The sequence below is a fragment of the Eurytemora carolleeae genome, unplaced genomic scaffold (genome assembly GCF_000591075.1).
Source record: "Eurytemora carolleeae unplaced genomic scaffold, Eaff_2.0 scaffold9, whole genome shotgun sequence".
In the NCBI taxonomy this organism is placed as follows: domain Eukaryota; kingdom Metazoa; phylum Arthropoda; class Copepoda; order Calanoida; family Temoridae; genus Eurytemora; species Eurytemora carolleeae.
Window position 1 is genome coordinate 608,725 of NW_019396095.1, and position 20,523 is coordinate 629,247.

At 35.4% G+C, this 20,523-nt stretch overlaps 2 protein-coding genes across 2 annotated transcripts; both read right to left on the bottom strand.

Moving 5' to 3' along the window:
- Positions 1-5,261: 5,261 nt before the first annotated feature.
- On the bottom strand, positions 5,262-9,236 carry LOC111694785 (cell division cycle-associated protein 3). Its single transcript, XM_023463810.1, has 6 exons — positions 9,143-9,236; positions 8,508-8,648; positions 7,412-7,539; positions 6,760-6,918; positions 6,047-6,207; positions 5,262-5,479 (listed from the first exon to the last, which is right to left on the bottom strand). Exons 1-6 carry the CDS (start codon positions 9,215-9,217, stop codon positions 5,418-5,420), a joined length of 726 nt encoding a protein of 241 aa, XP_023319578.1. The 5' UTR covers positions 9,218-9,236; the 3' UTR covers positions 5,262-5,417.
- A 34-nt stretch (positions 9,237-9,270) lies between these two features.
- On the bottom strand, positions 9,271-16,542 carry LOC111694784 (histone-binding protein RBBP4). Its single transcript, XM_023463809.1, has 10 exons — positions 16,430-16,542; positions 15,059-15,169; positions 14,254-14,712; positions 13,543-13,731; positions 12,539-12,624; positions 12,203-12,298; positions 10,825-10,952; positions 10,287-10,351; positions 9,663-9,723; positions 9,271-9,489 (listed from the first exon to the last, which is right to left on the bottom strand). The coding sequence occupies exons 1-10, from the start codon at positions 16,505-16,507 to the stop codon at positions 9,482-9,484; spliced, it is 1,281 nt and encodes a 426-aa protein (XP_023319577.1). The 5' UTR covers positions 16,508-16,542; the 3' UTR covers positions 9,271-9,481.
- Positions 16,543-20,523: the final 3,981 nt, after the last annotated feature.

The following is a 20,523-nucleotide window of genomic DNA, read 5'->3' on the forward strand; positions in this document are numbered from 1 at the left end:
CATACTTCGGGTTATCTCCATCATACGGATCAAACCTTTATACAATTACTTATCTTTGCAACCTGACAACATTATACTTCGGGTTATCACCATCACATGGGTCAAACCTTTATACAATTACTTGTCTATGCAGCATTTAACACCCAAAGTAATAAATATGCTCTCATTAGATTAATTTTTTAATAATACTATAACTAAAAGTATATAGTCAGTAGGACTCAGTCCCGAAGATGGATAGGATTGGCTCGAACCGTGCATCCTGATCAACACTGCTATGGTCGGCAGCTCCCAGCTTATCATGGCCCACAACTGGTTTATCGAAACTCAAAATTCCAAACTCGTTAGATGATAAATTTTTGAATTGTCCCGTTTAACAAACTTTCCTAAAATGATCATCCTAGGTTTTAAAGAGGCTCGTACTTTGATTGGAGTTATTTAAATAATTATAGGAATGGAACTTTGGTTAGATTATTCAAGTAAATATAAAATTAATAATTTAAAATTACATAGTCTTAGTTAAAACAGTCAAAATTAGCAATGTATCCTGTATAATTTACAAAGTAGTAAAGATTGAAGAGGGTCAGAGTGGACGAAACGGAATCCCCTGAAATAGTTTAGGTTTTATTTGTAACTTAAAATTTAAATCTAAAAAATGTGCTTCCTCAAAGGGGCACTGGACCCTTTTTTAAGCATGGGTCCAGTGCCCCTTGGCACTAGACCCATGCAGGGTTTTATTTTGCTAACAAAATTTAAGTATTTAAAAGAAAGGATCCATGTCAACCACTCCCACCAATTCAAATAATTAAAATTACCCGTAATTCAAGTTACTCCAATGAATCCTTTGATTGTTTCCTTGGTGTATTTATTTAGAAGTTTAGTTTTTGACGCATTTGTTTTACTGTAAATATCATTTGTTCTAGTTTTTGTCCGGAAACTTCCATGGGCTGATAGTACTTCTGTGGATCTATTTCGAATGCTTTGAATGTTTTTAATATGTATTCATGTCTTCTTGAAATACTGTTATATGTAGTTTTAGATAAGAACCTTTTAACTTCTTTGTTGTTTCTTGTTTTAAATTTCTCCATTTTCTTTTTTTGTTGATTTTTATTTCTTTCTGAGTACTGCAATGAGTTCTGAAAGTTCTAAAATAACCTAGTCCTGCCATTTGTTTGAACCGAGGATGTGTATTTGAGTTTGGTGGTATTATATTATATATATTTTGGCCTTTCCTGAGCACAGTTGTGTAGGGTGTTTGAGTTGCCAGGTTATTATAAATTCTTATATTTAGAAATTTTCCATGGATTACTTTTGATTCTATATTAAAAATTATGCATGGGGGATACCCTGATCCAATAATTTGCATGGCTTGAAACAACTCTAGATCAGATCCAGTAATGTGTATGGACACGTCGTCTCTAAACCGCAAAAATCTTAGAATATTTTTTAATAAATTTTTCCTTGCTAAATTTGCGAACATTTTAATCCTAAGAATAATTTCACTACCTCTTGCCGCTTAACAGTCTCCCATTGATTTGCTGGGATGTTTGGATCTGCACATTAATTAAGTGATCAATTTTCTCAAGTAACGGCGAAATCAATCGCTGGATTTCCTCTGCCTGGTTTTGTGCTGGCAATGGTAGTCTTCACAAGTTCAAAAGATCAGTAGGGGAAGGAAAGTTACTATCATCATTCTTTCCCCGTGCAACTCTGCTCTCAGCTTGAGCAAAGCCGGTGAACCTGTTTAGTGATATTCCAGTCCCTTTTAAAAGGGCATTGATCTGATTTACGCCCAGCAAAGGCGTGTGAGGGCGCTGGACGTACATGACTAGGGTGTTTAACGCTCTATTATACCGCGTCAACATCCACAGGTTAAAGACATCACAGAGTGAACGGGGTTCACCACTGTTACCAATAAACCTGTAACATGGCTGAAATACGCTCTGGGGCAACCTGGCTGTCAGCTGCCCACCGTTATCCAGGACGTTTAGAAATTTCCTCAGAATTGCCCAAGTTTCTGACTAAGTTACAGCTTCTAGCTTGGCAATAATCGTCTCTGGAGGGAGTTGAACGATCTTATCTTCTACCCAGCTCTGAGAAATTTGCCTCTCACCAGACTATGGTGCAACTTTATACAATCCAGCGCGGGGGAAATGAACTTGTCACCCTCTACCGGATTTCCAAAAGCTTTGAAAAAGAATAAGATCTCAATGACGACGTTCAACATATTGCCTCCGGCAATAACTTGCGCGCCATTATTTGTGTAGCGCCACATTTTGACGACCTCGAAATCAGCTCCAGGGTCAGGAGACGCCAACACTTTAGTGAAGCTGTATACATAATTAACCAACTTCTTCACATTGTTCAGCATCATCTCAGCTGACAAGTTATTTTGGTTTCGAAGGGCCAGCTGGTTAGCCCTGAGCCGGGAATAATCACCAGTGTGATAACCTGAGTGGTTTGCTACGGATTCACTTTCCACTTTACCATGCTCAGTTCCAGGGTGAGTGTTTGAGCTGAGCCCCGCTTCAGCTGCTACCGGTCCTGTAGGTTGAGCTACCATGGGCTTGGGGCTTCCTACCCCTGCTGCAGCAGGGGGCTGGACAGGAGTTGAATTCCTAACTGGATTCGCTACTCTGCTGGCCGCAAGTTGTTCCCTCCTCTCCCTCTTCCTCTGGTTTCTACTATAGTAATGCCAGGTTGCAAAGATATAGACGGCGCATGAGGGTTAGGCCCGAGTGATAGGAATAACCTGATCTGCAATGTCATCAGGTTGCACAGATGATAGATAAACAAGTAAAATAACTTGAAGTAAAATCTAATCAAAGTGCCAATTTGAGTTGCTAATTTATTGCATAAGTTTAGTAGTGCGAGAATACTACAAAAGCCTTTTAAAGTTTTAAATAAACCTGTTGGTTCCTTAAAATATGAGTGTGTCATTATGTTATCAATAAGAAGTTTCATGTACTAACAAGTTGACTCATGTAATTTAGTGTAACGGCATGCTTTTTCCACACATTCAGTTAACAAATTTTTATTACAGTTTGAATAGAGGTCACTGAAATCCCCTTCTAATTCAATTGATCTACCCCATAGTCCTGTTTTTGAATTTTTAATCCTTTCCATGGCTTCATTTACACCTGTTACTGATGGTGAAAGCATTCCAAATTGGGATTGAAAAGTTTCCTCAATATAAAAAAGTAAGTGATTGAAAATTTTATCAAGAATTTTTTTAATTATCTTAATCGGACCTTTCATGGAGCTCTTAATCCCTCGTGAAGTTAAATTTTTAATATTTTGATAGTTAATTGCTTTTAACTTTAAAACTTTTGGTTGTAATCTTAATACACCTATTTCTGATGTTTGTTCATTCCAGATAAAGTCTTTATTCAAAACGATTTTAGAAAGTTCTGTAGGAAGGTTTTCTTTAGTATCTTTAATGAAGTTCATAATATCTGCAAGATACCAGTTTTCTGTAATATTAACCGATCCAAAATGTTGTTGGATATTTATTTTTGTATACTGATCACATTTATTTACATATATTCATAAATGTATACATAATCACAATATAGAGACTATTAGATGGTTTAACGACCAGCCATGATCCCTTTATATATTAGGTTTCTTAGCTTGATCTTTGAGCACTTTCTTGGTTAATTTACCAAGTCTTGTGTGCATGACTGATATATTATTCAGCCCATCAATCAGCTCTCTATCTCTTTCATTCCAGGTTTGCTGGCTGACCTGCTCCTGCATGATCCGGAGCAGATCTACCACCTGGTTGGACAACCTAGTACTGATCTCATCTCTACTTGAGTTCAGGTACAGGTTGTACTCTAACTCCCAAGCCCTCCCTGTGTCTCATACATTAATACGAGGGACTACAGGGGGCTGTTAGGAGCCTGCGCCCCCAGGAGTGGGGCGTCGGAGGTCTGTAACCTCCTAATGAAGATCCTCCAAGTTATTTAGGACGTTTTGCAGTATCTCCAATATATCCTCCAGTACATCACCATCATCCTTGTTCTCTACTATGTCCTCAGCTGCTTCTCCATTCTCTGAAGCTGGGGCAGTGACAATGGGAGCATTCCCACTGACTAGAGGAGCAAGGTCTGTTGGGTACTAAATTCATCTTCTTCCGGGTAGCTCGTTCAAGTGGGTTCTCGCTGTATGTCGTACAAGTCCCGGAATGATAGTGGCAGACTGACGTGTATGGTTATGTGTCTACTCTTCTAAGGTTCGGGCTGTACTGACTGCTCTGGCATCCGCTTGTATTCATGGGACTGTTCACTCTTATCAAGAACAGTCTAGGATACAACATAAATTATTAATTTCTTACCAAAAATATACATAAACTGATGAATCATCCTCTCGAGTAAAAGCTACTTTGACTGCTATAGTACATTTTAGAGCTCCATGTTTTCTGTAGTAAGATGTGATTTCTTCTCTTGTCAGGATCAGGTTCGTGTAGATATATCAATTTAATTTTTTTTTAGATTTGTTAAATTGAAATATCTACACGAACAAGATCTTCTTATATATATATATATAAGTTATATAGAATCATGTTGCAAAGATATACACTTATGTATACATGATATCGTTATAAAGTATTATATGGCGTTTGGATGATTTATATTATTTATAATTATATAAAATTAAAATATTTACCTATGTAAATCGAAAAATCCGGTTTTAATACTCCGGTGATAGAATGATTCAGTTTCATTGGGACGTTTTTTTACGTTTTCATCAACCAAAACATTGGGACGTTTTTTTACGCTTTCAGTAACCAAAACATTGGGTCGTTTTTTTGATTTTTCAGTGTCAAGATGACGAACTTTATCTGTATACGGTATTTTAAATCCACATTCGATAACTGAACTTCTTGACTTATTTTGAACATTTGTAATGACTGTATCCCTTGATATATTTGTAACGTTTATCTCTGAACCTTCCATGATATTAAGACATTGTAAACTGAGTTATGATCTTAAAAAACACTATTTATATATATATATCATAAATATTTACGCGGACGACGGGTGATTGGAATGACCGGTGGTGGGTGGTGGGTGCTAGGGAGTGGGGATTCTTAGGGCATTCAGGGGTAAATATACTCTCCAAAAAAAATATTCATATTTTAAATCGGAGCCTTCGCCTTATATAAAAAACAGGGGTAAATATATTTCACTTGATCCCAAGCGGGTCCATTACAAATACTGCTTGCTTCAGGTTCAGTGTTAAACTTTTTAAATTCTTACTTATTCTTTTAAACTGGGATATGATAAATTTTTAACAACTTTTTTTCGACTCCTTAGAACATGAATATAAGCAACCGTGAGCTCCTGATCTCTTGGGAAATGAAACTGATCAACAAATAACTCTCTTGGCAAGAATAGTTTGAGGAATCATAGGGTTTAGATGACAAGAGAACTATCATTGCTGCTCTTTAAGCTCAGATCCGAACTATCCAGGTCTCCTGAAAATATAGAATAGTGGAACTTGCATTTATTAAAACAGAGTCCAATAATAATCACAATAAATAATGAATTGAGTAGTTTTCATTGATTAAAATGTGATCCAATTAATAAACACAAAAAAAATTGAGAAACTGAATTAATTAAAACAGAATTTAATAATAATTAAAAAAAATTACAACTTGCTTTGATTAAAAAAGAATCCAAATAATAACCGCAAAAATCTTTCCCCTCCCCTCCCGAGGGTATTTGATTTCTTCCCTGATCGGAAAACTATTTTAGACAGTGTACACTGTAGCGTACACAGTGTACACTAAAGAGTGTACAGCACAGAGATTGAGAATAGAGTATATTACTCAAATAATATTTTCTCCCCCCCCCATGATGTAAAACATGCAAAGAATTCGATTCAGATCTATAGGAGGCCACATATGAAGAAATCAAGATATTCTCAACATTCCTAGATGGAAAATGAAAAATAAACTCTCCAACAGTGCTTAGGATCCATTTAATTTTGATGCGGATCCGGATCCTACGCACTGCTCTTCAAGTATCAAGTCGGTAAGTACCTGCAGCTTCTGGGGTAGAAGGATCCGAGTATGGAAGAGTAGAGAGCGCAGATTTAAACTTATTCTGTAGAATATGACTGGGTTGTCCTTTATCAACTCGTCTCTCTGTCTCCACCTTCAAATCCGACAAGTCCACGGTGGGCGGAGTATCGTAGTTAGAACTAAAACAGAAAAATTTTACATTATCACAAAACAAACATTTTAATCTTTCCACAAAATATGTTTTCGTTAAAGGGACTATGACCCTCTATTTAAAGTGACATATTCCGATTCACAACAGTTAAAAGTTTGAACAAGTTCTCCATCCTGGTTTGTTCTTGCTCACATTAATGCTAAAGGATAATTATGTTCTAAAATTCCCCCCGCCCTTGCTCAACTCTGGGGATGAGGGGGTAATTATGGACGTTTAAAAAGCACCGTTCTCTGAATAAAATAAACTGGAGATTAGAAAGAATTTTTTCTCACACAGAGTTATTGTCCTATGAAATACTTTACCCTATGATGTTAAACATGCAAAAAATACAATTCAGTTTTATCAACTGTATGATAAGAACCATTGAGAATGGAGTGGCTGCTGATTTGAGAAAAACTGAATCTACATCTGATAAATAGCATGAAGAAATCAAGATATTCTAAACATTCCTATTTTGAAGATGGAGAATTACTTCTCAAGTATAAAGTAAAAATAAAAATAAAAATAAAAATAATTCTACCTTTGTTTAGTGATGAGATCTAGTGCAGGAGTCGAGGTGATCGGTGTTCTAGGTTGAAGATTGCTGGGTGATCTAGGATCATACTCTCCGGAATCAATGATCAATGGATCAATTGTCCTATCAGATCCAGGGATTGTTATTGCTGGAGGTATCTGTCCTCTAAAATATGGTTGGTTAAAAAAGAAATATTTCAAGACATGTTATGCTATTTTTTTATTATTATTATTATATGTATAATGCTATTTTTTAGCAGAATTATATGTATAAGTATAAGGAAAACACTTCAAAAATGCTTAAATTTTCTTCTGGAATTTTGGCAGCTTAATCATCCCCCCCCCCCCCAAGTAGATGTTTTAATAAATTGGTATTAAAGAGAAAGATGTTAGTTTTAATCCAGGGATTTCAAAAAATTATTAAAATAGGCTTTAAAGGGGGTCCTACTATCCACGTTTCAAACTAGTAGTGACTTTACTAGACCAAGAATGAAACAACGCCTTATAGCTTGTACAATTTACATGTATGTCGGTACGACTAGTGTTTTTGATGTTGCTGTTTGTTAGAGAGAAAAAAATGTAATTTTTGTCCACTTCTTGTAGAACCTATCTTTACAAGTTATAAAAGAGATACAATAAAGTGATGGTTTAATATTTACCTGATTGGAGTATCACATTCTTGTTGCATTAGAACCCGTCTCCTGACCCCTTCATCTTCTACAACTATAGGAGTCCTATCCACTCCACCACCTGGAGATCTAGGGTCTACTAGGGATACTGTCTTCATCTAGATATAGGAAACTATTTACTAAACTATAGGAGTCCTATCTACTCCACCACCAGGAGATCTAGGGTCTAATAGGGATACTGTCTTCACCTAGATATAGGAAACTATTTACTAAACTATATGAGTCCTATCCACTCCACCACCAGGAGATCTAGGGTCTACTAGGGTCTATTTATATAACAAATCAATCAATTATATAACAAATCAATCAATTATATAACAAACCAATCAACTATATAACAAACCAATCAATTTTATAACAAATCAATCAATTATATAACAAACCAATCAACTATATAACAAATCAATCAATTATATAACAAACCAATCAACTATATAACAAATCAATTGATTATATAATAAATCAATCAATTATATAACAGATCAATTATGTAACAAACCAATCAACTATATAACAAATCAATCAATTATATAACAAATCAATCAACTATATAACAAATCAATCAATTATATAACAAACCAATCAACTATATAACAAATCAATCAATTATATAACAAATCAATCAACTATATAACAAATCAATCAACTATATAACAAATCAATCAATTATATAACAAATCAATCATTTAAATCTATTTAATTGAAATATTTTGTTATTATTACTAACATTAGGTGGAAAAAATAATCAAAACAGCCAAGAGCTATTTTCCACCTAATTGCTTTATGCTTGTACTGTTAATATAATCATCAATTTTGTGATTGTAAACTATCTGTATACAGATACATTTATTTTAGCAATAAACTTTATCTTATCTAATTATATAACAAATCAATAAACTTTATAACAAATCAATCAACTATATAAAAATCAATCAATTAACAAATCAACTATATAACATATCAATTATATAACAAATAAATCAATTATATAACAAATCAATCAACTATTTAACATATCAATTATATAACAAATCAACTAACTACATAACAAATCAATCAATCCTACCTGAACTGGGGTTTCACACTCTGCTCCTGGTCTATCTACAGCTATGGGAGTTCTATCTAAACCATCTGAACAGGATCTAGGATCTGATCTGAGGATACGGGTTCGCAATTTATCACGGAAACTAAGCCTCTCCTTGTTCTCCTTAACATTATAATCGGTAAATCAAATAATATCACTTTTCATTTTGATGCAGGTCATCCTCCAGGATCCATCTCATGTATTTGGAAAATAAATCTGGGGACCGAACTTAATGAATTTGAACCAGGTCTAGAGACGGTTCAACCACGTGTCTTGAATCGGTGATTCAAGATTTGTCCATAAAACCTCCGATCAAAACTACAGTAAGTATTTCAATCGACGTTAGATAGTTTAGTGACCTGGCTCAAATTCATTAAATTCAGTCTCGGATATAGCTAAAAAATGATTTTTGCTAAATATTCGGTCTTTTATGCTAATTTTTTATCATAAACTTAGTAACTGAAAGTATTAACAAGGCAAATGTAGAGTTACGATTTTACGTCACACATTGGAGAATGAATTTAGAAAATAAGTAGGTTCTAATGGTCCATGGTCTCTTGATATGTATCTAAGAACACCTTTATATAAATATATAAATGAGGGGGGGGGGGTCATACCTCCTTTTTAATACCCTGCTGTGCAGCCTCCATCTCCGTCATCTCCTCCCAGTGCTTACTCGTGAATCCTCCCATATTGCTGTATCCTTGTAACCCCTACAGGGCCGGGATACCAGGGTTTACACAAATCTGAAATTATTATAATTAAAGGTTCCACTAATACTGAATAAACCATTCACAAAATAAGTAAGAGAAGCGTGTTTTCCCGATGCTCAAGTCGAAAGAAATAAAAATAATATTGTTTACGGGCCTCATATTTTCTCGGGATAATGAATACGATTACAAATATAAAAATAATCCAGGAGAGAAGTTGTAGAATGATCGGAGATGCAGGCAAGCTTAATCTGGGCAACAAAATCAAGTTTTTACAAGGCGGAATGGGAGATTTTTCAGAATTTTCCCAAAATAGCTTTATAACATGTTATTTAATTAATGTAAAGAGACTTTATTTTTGAGAGCAAAAACAATGCCTTGAATACGGGGGATTTTATAATATTAAGTGTGAGAGTAATGGGAAAATTATCAGCAGCGGGTGTATCAGGCTCCTCGTCATTGTATATATTCTCCGCCATCTGCCAAACCTAAATAGATCATGATATAATATATATTCTCCGCATTCTGTAAAACCTGAATATATCCAAGATAAAATATATATTCTCCACCATCTGCCAAACCTAAATCTATCCAAGATATGATATATATTCTCCGCAATCTGCCAAACCTAAATATTTCAAGATATAATATATATATATATATTTCCCGCAATTTGCTTAACATAAATGTATTAAAAATGAATATATATTTCCTAGCGGCCAACGTTAAGAATAAATGAGGTTATAATTCATTCCATTTTATAGCTTCCTATCAAGATTATTTATTGTGCTGTGATGAATGATGATGATCGTTATTCTGACAGTCCTACAGGTGGTATTAAATTACAGTCGTTGTTGGAGGTCATTACGTTGAATGCTATAACATGCAAATCTGCCAACAATCAAATAGGCCAAGGTGATGTAATACTTGAGTAGGCTTCAGGAAGTACGCGGATCAATGAAACAGTTATAACTAACTTCACAACTAATATCCGTGCCGATATACGCAACTATGGAGCAATGGTTACAACTACAGCATGATTGTTATCTACCTGCATAATGTTGTCCTCGCTAACGCTGCATATCACCCAAGGATCGTTGGGGTTCCAGGAGAAATCTAAGATTAATCAAACAAAATTTTAAACAAAATTTTTACGAAACTTATCGAATGTTCTTTGGATAATTTTTCTCTGGATTTTCATCGTACAATGCTATCGGCAAAAAATCAATTTTAAGTTGATATTTCATAGATTTTGAGCAAACGGAAATATCATTAATAGATATCAATAAAATTGGCAATTATTGTTTTAGTATCTTCAATTCCGGTTCTAGAAGAAAACTGGGATAAACCAGTTATTTTTCAATTCATATATCATCAAATGTTCTTTGGTTTATTTAAATCAAATTTAATTTTAGTTTCAATATATTGAACATAAATTCTACAAAGAAAAAAATTAGGTTCTGGAAAACTATCTTTTAGGTTTAAATATGCATCATGAAAGATTTATTTTTTGGGGAGAAAAAGTATAGAAACTTTCAAGATTCCAGAATCTTCGCAAATCTTTTACTTGAAAGGGAAAAAATTCCAACCTGAGATCTTAGCTGTGTGTCCTCCATGGATGAAGAGAAGTTCTGGAGGACCGTCCTCTGCATCCTCAGCAGTCTGCTCCTCTCCTATCTTGGATAGATCCCAAACATGCAGCCTCCGGTCGGTTCCACTAGAAATAAAAACAATTATAACCCCGTCCAGAGTGTCAATAAGTTTACAAGTGGACGCACATTTTTAAGAAGTGGACGCACATGATTGAGAAGTGGACGCACATGATTGAGAAGTGGGCGCATATGATTGAGAAGTGGGCGCACATGATTGAGAAGTGGACACGCACATGATTAAGAAGTGGGCGCACATGATGGAGAAGTGGGCGCACATGATTGAGAAGTGGACGCACATGATTGAGAAGTGGACGTACATGATTGAGAAGTGGACGTACATGATTGAGAAGTGGACGTACATGATTGAGAAGTGGGCAAACATTATTGAGAAGTGGACGGACATTTTTTAGAGATCACCATAAAATCACAAATAGAACATTTTTTCTTTCTAGAAAGATTAACAAGAATTTCAGATCAAATTATAGAATGTCTGGGTATTGTTGACTTTTTTTAACGATTGCATTTAACCACTGCATATTATAAAGGAAGTTATCCATTATTTCTTATTTATTAACAGGTGAGATTTGTGCTCAGTTGAGTACGGAGGTTATGGATGAAATATTGCCCCTTGGATCCGTATCCAGGAACCCGAAATATTGCCCCTTGGATTCGTATCCAGGATCCCGAAATATTGCCCCTTGGATTCGTATCCAGGAACCGGAAATATTGCCCCTTGGATCCGTATCCAAGAACCCGAAGTATTGCCCCTTGGATCCGTACCCAGGAACCCGAAATATTGCACCTTGGATTCGTATCCAGGAACCCGAAATATTGCCCCTTGGATTCGTATCAAGGAACCCGAAATATTGCCCCTTGGATCTGAATCCAGGAACCNGCAACAAAAAATTGAGGAATTGGTATTCATCCACCCGAAGTAATGCCCCTTGGATCCGTACCCATGAACCCGAAATATTGCCCCTTGGATTCGTATCCAGGATCCCGAAATATTGCCCCTTGGATTCGTATCCAGGAACCCGAAATATTGCCCCTTGGATCCGTATCCAGAAACCCGAAATATTGCCCCTTGGATTCGTATCCAGGATCCCGAAATATTGCCCCTTGGATTCGTATCCAGGATCCCGAAATATTGCCCCTTGGATTCGTATCCAGGAATCAGAAATATTGCCCCTTGGATCCGTATCCAGGAACCCGAAATATTGCCCATTGGATTCGTATCCAGGAACCCGAAATATTGCCCCTTGGATCCGTATCCAGGAACCCAAAATGTTCCTGATCGGATCCTTTTTAACCCTACCTTGAAGCGAGGATGGTTTCGTTATGGGGAGACCACTGAACTTGGAAGATCTCGTCTTTGTGTGATTCAAAACTGTGAAGTTTCAGCTTTAGGTTCCTGAACAATTTTAATAGAAGAGTTTTATATGTTTAAATAAAAATAAGAAACTTTAAAAAAAAAATTTAAAAGGGGGGGAATTCCTCTTAAAAACATACTTTCAAGTCCCAAAATGAGAACTAAACTTTACCAATAATTTTTATTTTAAAAACATTTTAAGCTCTCTCTTGCAAAATCAAATCTGGTTGATTATACGAACAGGAAATGAAACTGTGATTATTAGGTTTGCTGTAAATATACCTTAAATCCCAGAGTGCAACAGTCTTGTCTGCACTTCCAGTAGCAAGGATAAACTCACTGTAGGGGTTGAAACTCAAGCAGTTCACCTAAATGTTATGATTTCAAGTGTTATGAGGGGGGGGGGGAGGTTGTATGTTCTCTAATTTTCTAATGTTCAAACTGACGTCTTAAAATTTGGTTATTGTGCTTGGTCTTCTTTAAGTTGCCATGGCATTACTTAAAAAACACAATTTTGAAGGACCACAGATAAAATAAATACATAAAAATCTTCTCAGTACACCATTTTTACATCTCGTTATCTTTAAAATTGTTTAAGCTATCAAAATTTGTCAAGAATCCAATTAACTGTGTTCAAATGTATAATATTTTCGGTCAATTCTAAAAATACAAGGAAGAACGAAATTTAGAAAAGAGAATAAAGCATTATGTAATATCAATGATAAACTCTTTATTAACTACTAGCTGCAGGGCCCGGCGTTGCCCGTGAAAAAAAAATAAAACAAAAAAGGTTTTAATTTTTTTTTAGCCCAATCGGTCCAGCCGTTTGGCCGGCTATAGACAACATATTTATATATAAATGTCTTGTTTTGTTATAAAGATGGAAGTCAAAGACGATTAAAGTAGTCACATAATTCTCATGCTTATTGGGACACCCTGAATATCGAAGGGTGGCAAAGAAAGGGGGATTAGAAAATTAGAGTTCAGTTCCCATAACAAAAAAAAGTGTAATAAGGATTTAACCCGGTTGCAATTATATTGACAATTGAAAATTAAAGAAACTTAACAATCTTTTAGTCTCTATTTATATTCAAACTGATGTCGTAGTCCTTTACTCTGCTGTCAGTTTGAAAAGAAATAGGGTTTAGAAGTTAGAGTACACGTTACTGTCTACTGTCTAAGTGTTCTAAGGTAATTCTCAAAAATATACCGATTTTACCAAAAGATGTCTCAACACTCCAATTTTCACTTCAACACTGATAAAGAGGGATGAGAAAGTGTGTTACCTCAGCCTGGTGAGCGTCAACAGTATGGCTGGGTTTGTTGGATACAGCACTCCTTGTATCCCAGATCATCAGCTTGTGGTCGTCTCCTACACTTCCAAATAGAGATTCATGAAGCAGATGCCAGGCAACATCCTCAACTACAGCAGTGTGTCCAGTGAAGATGGTCTTGGCGTTGATTATCTTGTTCTCCTAGAACATTTCCTCAAGTTACAAATATGAATTAAACGGAACCCATAAAACTCTAGAAAATGAAGACGATATTGAAGACATTTTTTTCTATTTAAAGCTTGACAGGACAGCAGAAGTTTTTTGTTTGAAAGTAGCTTGAAAATGATCTTTTTTAAGAAAAATGGATCACTGTCAATATGTTGCGTTTCATGTGCATTGGAATTCTTATTTTTATCGGTCATTATGCAGATATAAAAGTTTATATTTAAATGCGTTATCGCTAAATGATCTTTCCCAACCATTGAATGTTGGGCCTTTTAATTTCTTGGGAGTCTTAAAAGTTCTTGTCAATCAATCAATCATCAATCTGAAAGGGAAACCAAGGGGGAACCCAAGGTGGAACCCCCAGACTGTCTTATATATTCTAATAATGATCTATATTAATTTAAAATTTAGATTAGGTTTAGTTCCTGCATTCCAACATGACCCCCCACCCCCACCACACACACAAATACACACCAAATGCAAAAAGGAATAAAGAACCTGTGGCGTTGCGTTGATATCCCAGAGACAGATCGTATGATCGTCACTAGCGGAGAGAAGATGTCCGTTCAGGTTCGGGTTCCAGGATAATCCATATCCTTCCTTCTGGTGTCCTCGGAGCTTGAGGTCGGGTTGACACTTTCCGCTGGGATCAGGTTTGCTGGCGTGCTTCGTGTAGTCGAAAACAAGCACGTCACTTGACGGGGTTTTCGTCGCAATAACGCAGGGGTTCTGGGGCATATACCTGGCACGGTTCACCTCTCCCTCATGGTTGATCTTGATCTCAATCTCGATCTTACCGCTGACGGAACCAAACCCTCCGAACTCTCCCTTCTCGTTGTCGTAGTGGGAGGAGTCGAATTGTGCGTCCTCGTTAGGTAGCTGTACGGAACCAATTAGAAGATGGTTCTGCTCGTCAGATGTGTGCGTCCCGAGGATCAATCGGTGAACAGAGTAATCCTTAAAAAATACTAAAATCAGTCCTATGGTTGGTACAGTACAGAACACTTAAAACACGTAACCCGGAAAAATAATATGAATAAATGACAATTAAAAAGTTTTCATCCACCAACAAACCAAAGTTTAATTTGATATTTGTTTCAATCAGTGCTAAACACTATGCGACAAAGACCAAAATCAAAATTGGCTTTAACTTGCTGTTTTATAAATTGTTCGATTATCCTATCAAATACTTTGCTTGTATATTTATATCGTCAAGTTTCCTTATCACATAGCAACAAAAAATTGAGGAATTGGTATTCATCCAATCAAAGACTTATGATTGATAAATAATAAACAATCTTACTTTTCCCTCTGGTCGTGTGACATCAGGCAACCACTGCGCCGTGAGACTAGGCCATTCAAGAGCATGGGTCATCACAAGGTCATAAAGGAACGGGGTATTCTTCTTCCAGATCTAAAACACAACAAAGGTCAAAACTTTCGAGGGGGGGGGGGCATGATTTTAGTTAATCTATGGGAAAAACTGAAAAAATTGAACATCAAAGGAAAGTTTTTTCATTTTTTTTTAATGTGTTGAAACCTAAATTTATAATTTTGCCCAAATCTCTCTCTTTTAAACTTTTAATGAACACAAAATGTTACAAATTTACGTAAAATTTATGCATGTAGAAACAATATTAAAAAATACACAAAAATTTACAAAATGCATCTCGCATTTTACTCTCTATTTTATATAAGATTTAAATTAACATTTAACAACTCTGAGATCTGGAATAGACTTCTCGTCTAAAATAAAGTAGAAAAAACTTCTCGCTCAAATCAGCGAGTTAGCTCCTGAAATTTTTTTTTTTCATCGGTTAAGTCAACTGACAAAGACTTCCGTTTATTTAAATCATCTATAAATTATTTTTCCCTGGAATCTTTTATTTTTTGTTTATAAGTTTGTAGTAGATATCGGGGTCAGAAGTTAACAAACTCAGAAATGTTGCAAGTTTAGTTTGACTATATGTACACAGCATCCATTCTCGTATTTGTTTATAGCTCAATCTGAGGCAAAAAAGGCACATTTCTGAAGTGAAAATGAGAGAAATTTAGAAAGATTTTTTAAGTTTTCTTTACTGAATTTAAGAAAATAATGATTTTCAGAGGAAAATAAACAAATATTGAGTGAAAGAAAGAAAGGGTCTGTCCTAGTGAACGATTTTTGGACCCCCCCCCCTAAACCTATTAAAGTTAAACTACCTAGAACAGCATCCCGGGCAAACCTCCAAAGCTGGGCTGACCGCCCGCTGTAGTTTGGTAATCCGTCCAGGTCATTCTGCACTTTGTACTTGCGATACTTGGCAGCTAAATATATGAACCATTAAAAGAAAATGGTGGATTATTTCTAAATAAAAACAGTTAAAAGAAAATGGTGGATTAATTCTAAANGGGGGGGGGGTCCAAAAATCGTTCTCTAGGAATATACCGAAAGAAAAATGATCAGTCCTATCAGAACTCAGAAGATGCATAATATGGTTAATGAGGGTGACCCTGAATTTGCCTTTTGGAACAAAATTAAATTTATCAATTAGATCAATTTTATCCTTACACTCCCTTAAATCCTAATTTAGAACTGTGTCCTATCTTACACGATGTTTACCACCCTGAAGAAAACAACAACACTTGTGCATTCCCTGCATTTGTGACATGAATTATCTAATGTGTTGCAGACCTTATACTCTTCATTGATCACTCTCTCCTCTACAGCTTCATCAAAAGTTTCGCCTCCTTCTTTATCAGCCATTTTCATCACAAAGCCGTTCTGTAATCAAAACTGATTGAAAGAGATGTAAACAAACGTTTTCAAACTATGAAAAAATATGGCAGAAATCAAATGGTATTTGACAGCATGTAAATAAGAAAGAAACAAGTCGCCAAACCTTTCCAAAACATTAAAAATAATGAGTTTTCTTGGCTAACTGATGCCTTTTACCGCCAAGGAGCTGATATCGCGGTATCCCGGGTAAAAACCGGCTTTGTACTTGAAAATGCCGCAAGAAATTACCAACCAGGAACAGAGTGAAGGCCATTATTTATCAAATGGATAGATTGGACAAATTGTCATGTCTACAAGTAGAAATTTATTTTTTTGTTTAAAAAATCTTTAAAAATTCAATTCGGCGAAATTGTTATACTCTCGGAACAATTGAGTTGAATTAGTATACTTCGATTTATTTCAATTACAAACAAGTCTAAATTATACGACGACATTTAAAGACATAGAGTTTTGTAAGAAAGTTTGGTGGATCTATATGTTCCATAGGTGGATGAGGTGGATCCGCATTTAAACTACTGCCGTTTGAACTATTGATCATTTGAACAATTGATCGTTTGAACTATTGTTCATTCTAACTTCTGACCATGACGTCATTTCCTGTAGTTCAAACATCACATTATTTACTCATTTGAACTATATACAGGGTGTCCCAAAAAACATGGGAATTCAGTGACGAATTCGATATCGTCTTTGTTATGAATTATAGCATTATAATACCTAATTTCAAAAGCAATAATATTATTATGTCTGCTAGAGTTTATTTTATGAAAACGGTAAAAGACTGTAAAGATGTGTCTATAATGGCTCCGCACGATGAACAGTGAAGACGGACAAGTTTACTCTGTTTGTATACTGCAATTTTCTTGTTTAACTAAGTACAACCGTATGCAGTCAAAACATAAAAAAACAAATTGTAAACATAGCAGACGAAACTCTTACAGATTACAGCTTTCTCATTAGGTATTACTATACTAAATCAAAGAATTATTTAAAAAGACGATATCGAATTCGTCACTGAATTCCCATGTTTTTTGGGACACCCTGTATAATCATGCAGTTTAAAATTTATATATTTCATGAAAAAATATAGGTCAAACAATTTTTCATCACAAAATTATAGTTCACATGATCGAGCAATATTTCACATATGGACATAAAAATAATTAAAATTACAAACAGTGGCGTAAATAAGGGGGGTTATTGGCCGGTTATCTACCCCCCCCCCCTAGAATCCTGAGGGTTTGGGGGAGGTTCGGAAGCCCTGCCGCAAAATAGTTAAAATAAGGGTCGGAACCTGCGCGGGGGAGGTTGCCTTCCCTCCCTCGTCCGGATCGATAACATTTTATGAATAGTAAGAAGCTCACTATAGGTATAGCTATAGTACGTTGACATATAATATAAACAATACTCTATTTGTCATCTGTTTTGTCATCTATGTATATAATTTAAAGGTCATATAAATAAAACTCTTTGGCAAAGAAAGAAACACGTGTGAGCATGGCCTCAATATACATAGTTCATGTTATGTTGTACATAGGACAGTTAATATCATACCCGAAGTAAACCCAAGCTTGGGGTTATTATGTTTAGCGTAAATATAGTGTTTCGTGCATTTCGTCTTATTCGACATCACAATTCAGTGCAAGCTCTTATGATAAAACAGTTCACAAATATATTATTATAGTTGCAGGGAATTGTAAAATAATAATTAATTACCATGTACGGGTAACAGCAGGATTAACTATGACCACTGACCAGGCATATTAACCCTAGAAACCAGAAGTCGTCCTTAGGACGTCATGAGGACGTCAATAATTACCAATGGGACGTCCGGCGACGTCGTATTTTAGGTGTTGAGGACGTTTAACGCAAGGATTCTTACGTCCTCACAACCTAATTTTCGAAGTCGAAATGACGTCACTTTGGACGTCCAAATTGTTTGGTAATCCAATCTGACTAAAAAGTCAAGTTATGAACAGTTAGGACCAGCTAGGTAAAGCAACCAAGTCCGACCTAATCCAACCAATCTCGACCAAATCCGACCAAAGTGGATTGGTCAAGTTAAGACTAGTATGAGACCAGTTAGGTAACTCAACCTAACCCGACCTAACCTGACCAAATACAACCTAGGGGGACTGGTCATGTTCCAACCAGTTAGGTCTCCTGACATAACTCAACCAATCACGACCAAATCCAACCTAAGTTGATTGTTCAGGTTAAGACCAGTATAAGACCAGTTAGGTAACTCGACCTAATCCGACCTAACCTGACCAAACATGACCTAGAAGGACTGGTCATGTTCCGACCAGTTAGGGTGACTGGTCATGTTCCGACCAGTTAGGGTGACTGGTCATGTTCCGACCAGTTAGGTCTCCTGACATAACTCAACCAATCTTGACCAAATCCAACCTAAGTAGATTGGTCAGGTTAAGACCAGTATGAGACCAGTTAGGTAACTCGACCTAATCCTACCTAACCTGACCAAACATGACCTAGAAGGACTTGTCATGTTCCGACCAGTTAGGTCTCCTGACATTACTCAACCAAACTCGACCAAATCTGACCTAAGTGGATTGGTCAGGTTAAGACCAGTATCAGACCAGTTAGGTTATTTGACCTAACCCGACCTAACCTGACCAAACACGACCTAGGGGGACTGGTCATGTTCCGACCAGTTTGGTAATCTGACGTAACCCGACCTAACCTGACCTAACACGACCTAAAGGGACTGGTCATATTGCGACCAATTTGGTAATCTGACGTAACCCGACCTAATCTGACCTATCTTGACCTAATGGGACTGGTCGTGCGACGTCGCTGGTTTCTAGGGAATATAAACCTGGGCAACGCCAGCGTTATCAGGGCACTCCAGCCAGATATGATACATATTTTTATAAATACAATTATGTTTTGGCATTTTGTATAAAAAATACAATTGTTTAACTTTTGCCAAAACGTTTAGCCCTCTATGTATTTAAAGTTAGTATACAATATACCACATATGTAAACGTAGGTTAAAAATGCTAATTTTAAAGAAGGTTTTATTGTTCAACTAAAAATTTATCGAATTCTGATGCTCCTAAAAAGGTGCAAAGTAAAAAAAAAATCTAAATAATTTTCCCAATAAAATATTAAAAAATTTAAGCCAAAATCTAAATTATGAAAATTCTCTATTGGTTATAAAAATTGTTAAATTGAAGAAAAATTGAATGGTTATAAAAACCAAATGAAAACTATATTATCTCTGTTTGTGTTAAACGGTACCCGAGCTAAACTTAATATTTTGATATTTAATTTCAATAATTTCTATTTGACAACAATTATTCAAGCTAAACTTACCAGTTTTGATACTAAATTTCCAGACAAAATTTATTCACCATTTTGGGCACCTTATTTTGTATACCTGCATCTTTAAAAACTATAATATTATGCTTCCTGATTCCTGAATTAACTAGAATTTGTCAATTATTTTTTTACATTAATATGTTTGGCAAAACTATTTACATATTTCTCAGAATTTGATGAATTCTTTGAACATATTTCATTAACATACATTTTTAATAAAAAAATTAATCCAAAAAATGTTATGATACAGGTAGAAATAAAACTGAAACAATTGTCATTTTACAGTCAAATTAATGTAATTATGTGATTAAAATATTATGCTTTACCTGAATACGAAAAAAATGATATATTTTACACAAAAAGATTTACATTGCTAGCTTAAAAAGAAACTGAAACAGTTTTACTAATTTATAATTTCTATCAATACAAAAAAAGACGTTATTTGATTTAAATTTTGATTTCAATCTAATAAACAGCATGGATGCACATCAAAATAGAAACAAAGAGAAACTGTCAATATACAGCTTCTCTAACTTTGTTCACTTATAAACTTGTAATTTGAAAAATTCTTGACAGAAATAAAAACTTAGAAAAGGCGCTTTCATTGTATTGGTATAAAAACTGACCACTGTAGGTAACAACTC

Excerpts from the sequence above, each read along its gene's own strand:
- LOC111694785 (XM_023463810.1), bottom strand. The coding sequence starts at position 9,217 with ATGGGAGGATTCACGAGTAAGCACTGGGAGGAGATGACGGAGATGGAG. Across the intron at positions 7,540-8,507 it reads AGTGTGAAACCCCAGTTCAG|ATGAAGACAGTATCCCTAGT; the intron begins GTAGGATTGATT and ends TCCTATATCTAG. Across the intron at positions 6,919-7,411 it reads GAATGTGATACTCCAATCAG|AGGACAGATACCTCCAGCAA; the intron begins GTAAATATTAAA and ends ACCATATTTTAG.
- LOC111694784 (XM_023463809.1), bottom strand. The coding sequence starts at position 16,507 with ATGAAAATGGCTGATAAAGAAGGAGGCGAAACTTTTGATGAAGCTGTA. Across the intron at positions 14,713-15,058 it reads TCACACGACCAGAGGGAAAA|GATTACTCTGTTCACCGATT; the intron begins GTAAGATTGTTT and ends GTATTTTTTAAG. Across the intron at positions 10,352-10,824 it reads ACACACAGCTAAGATCTCAG|ATTTCTCCTGGAACCCCAAC; the intron begins GTTGGAATTTTT and ends GATTAATCTTAG.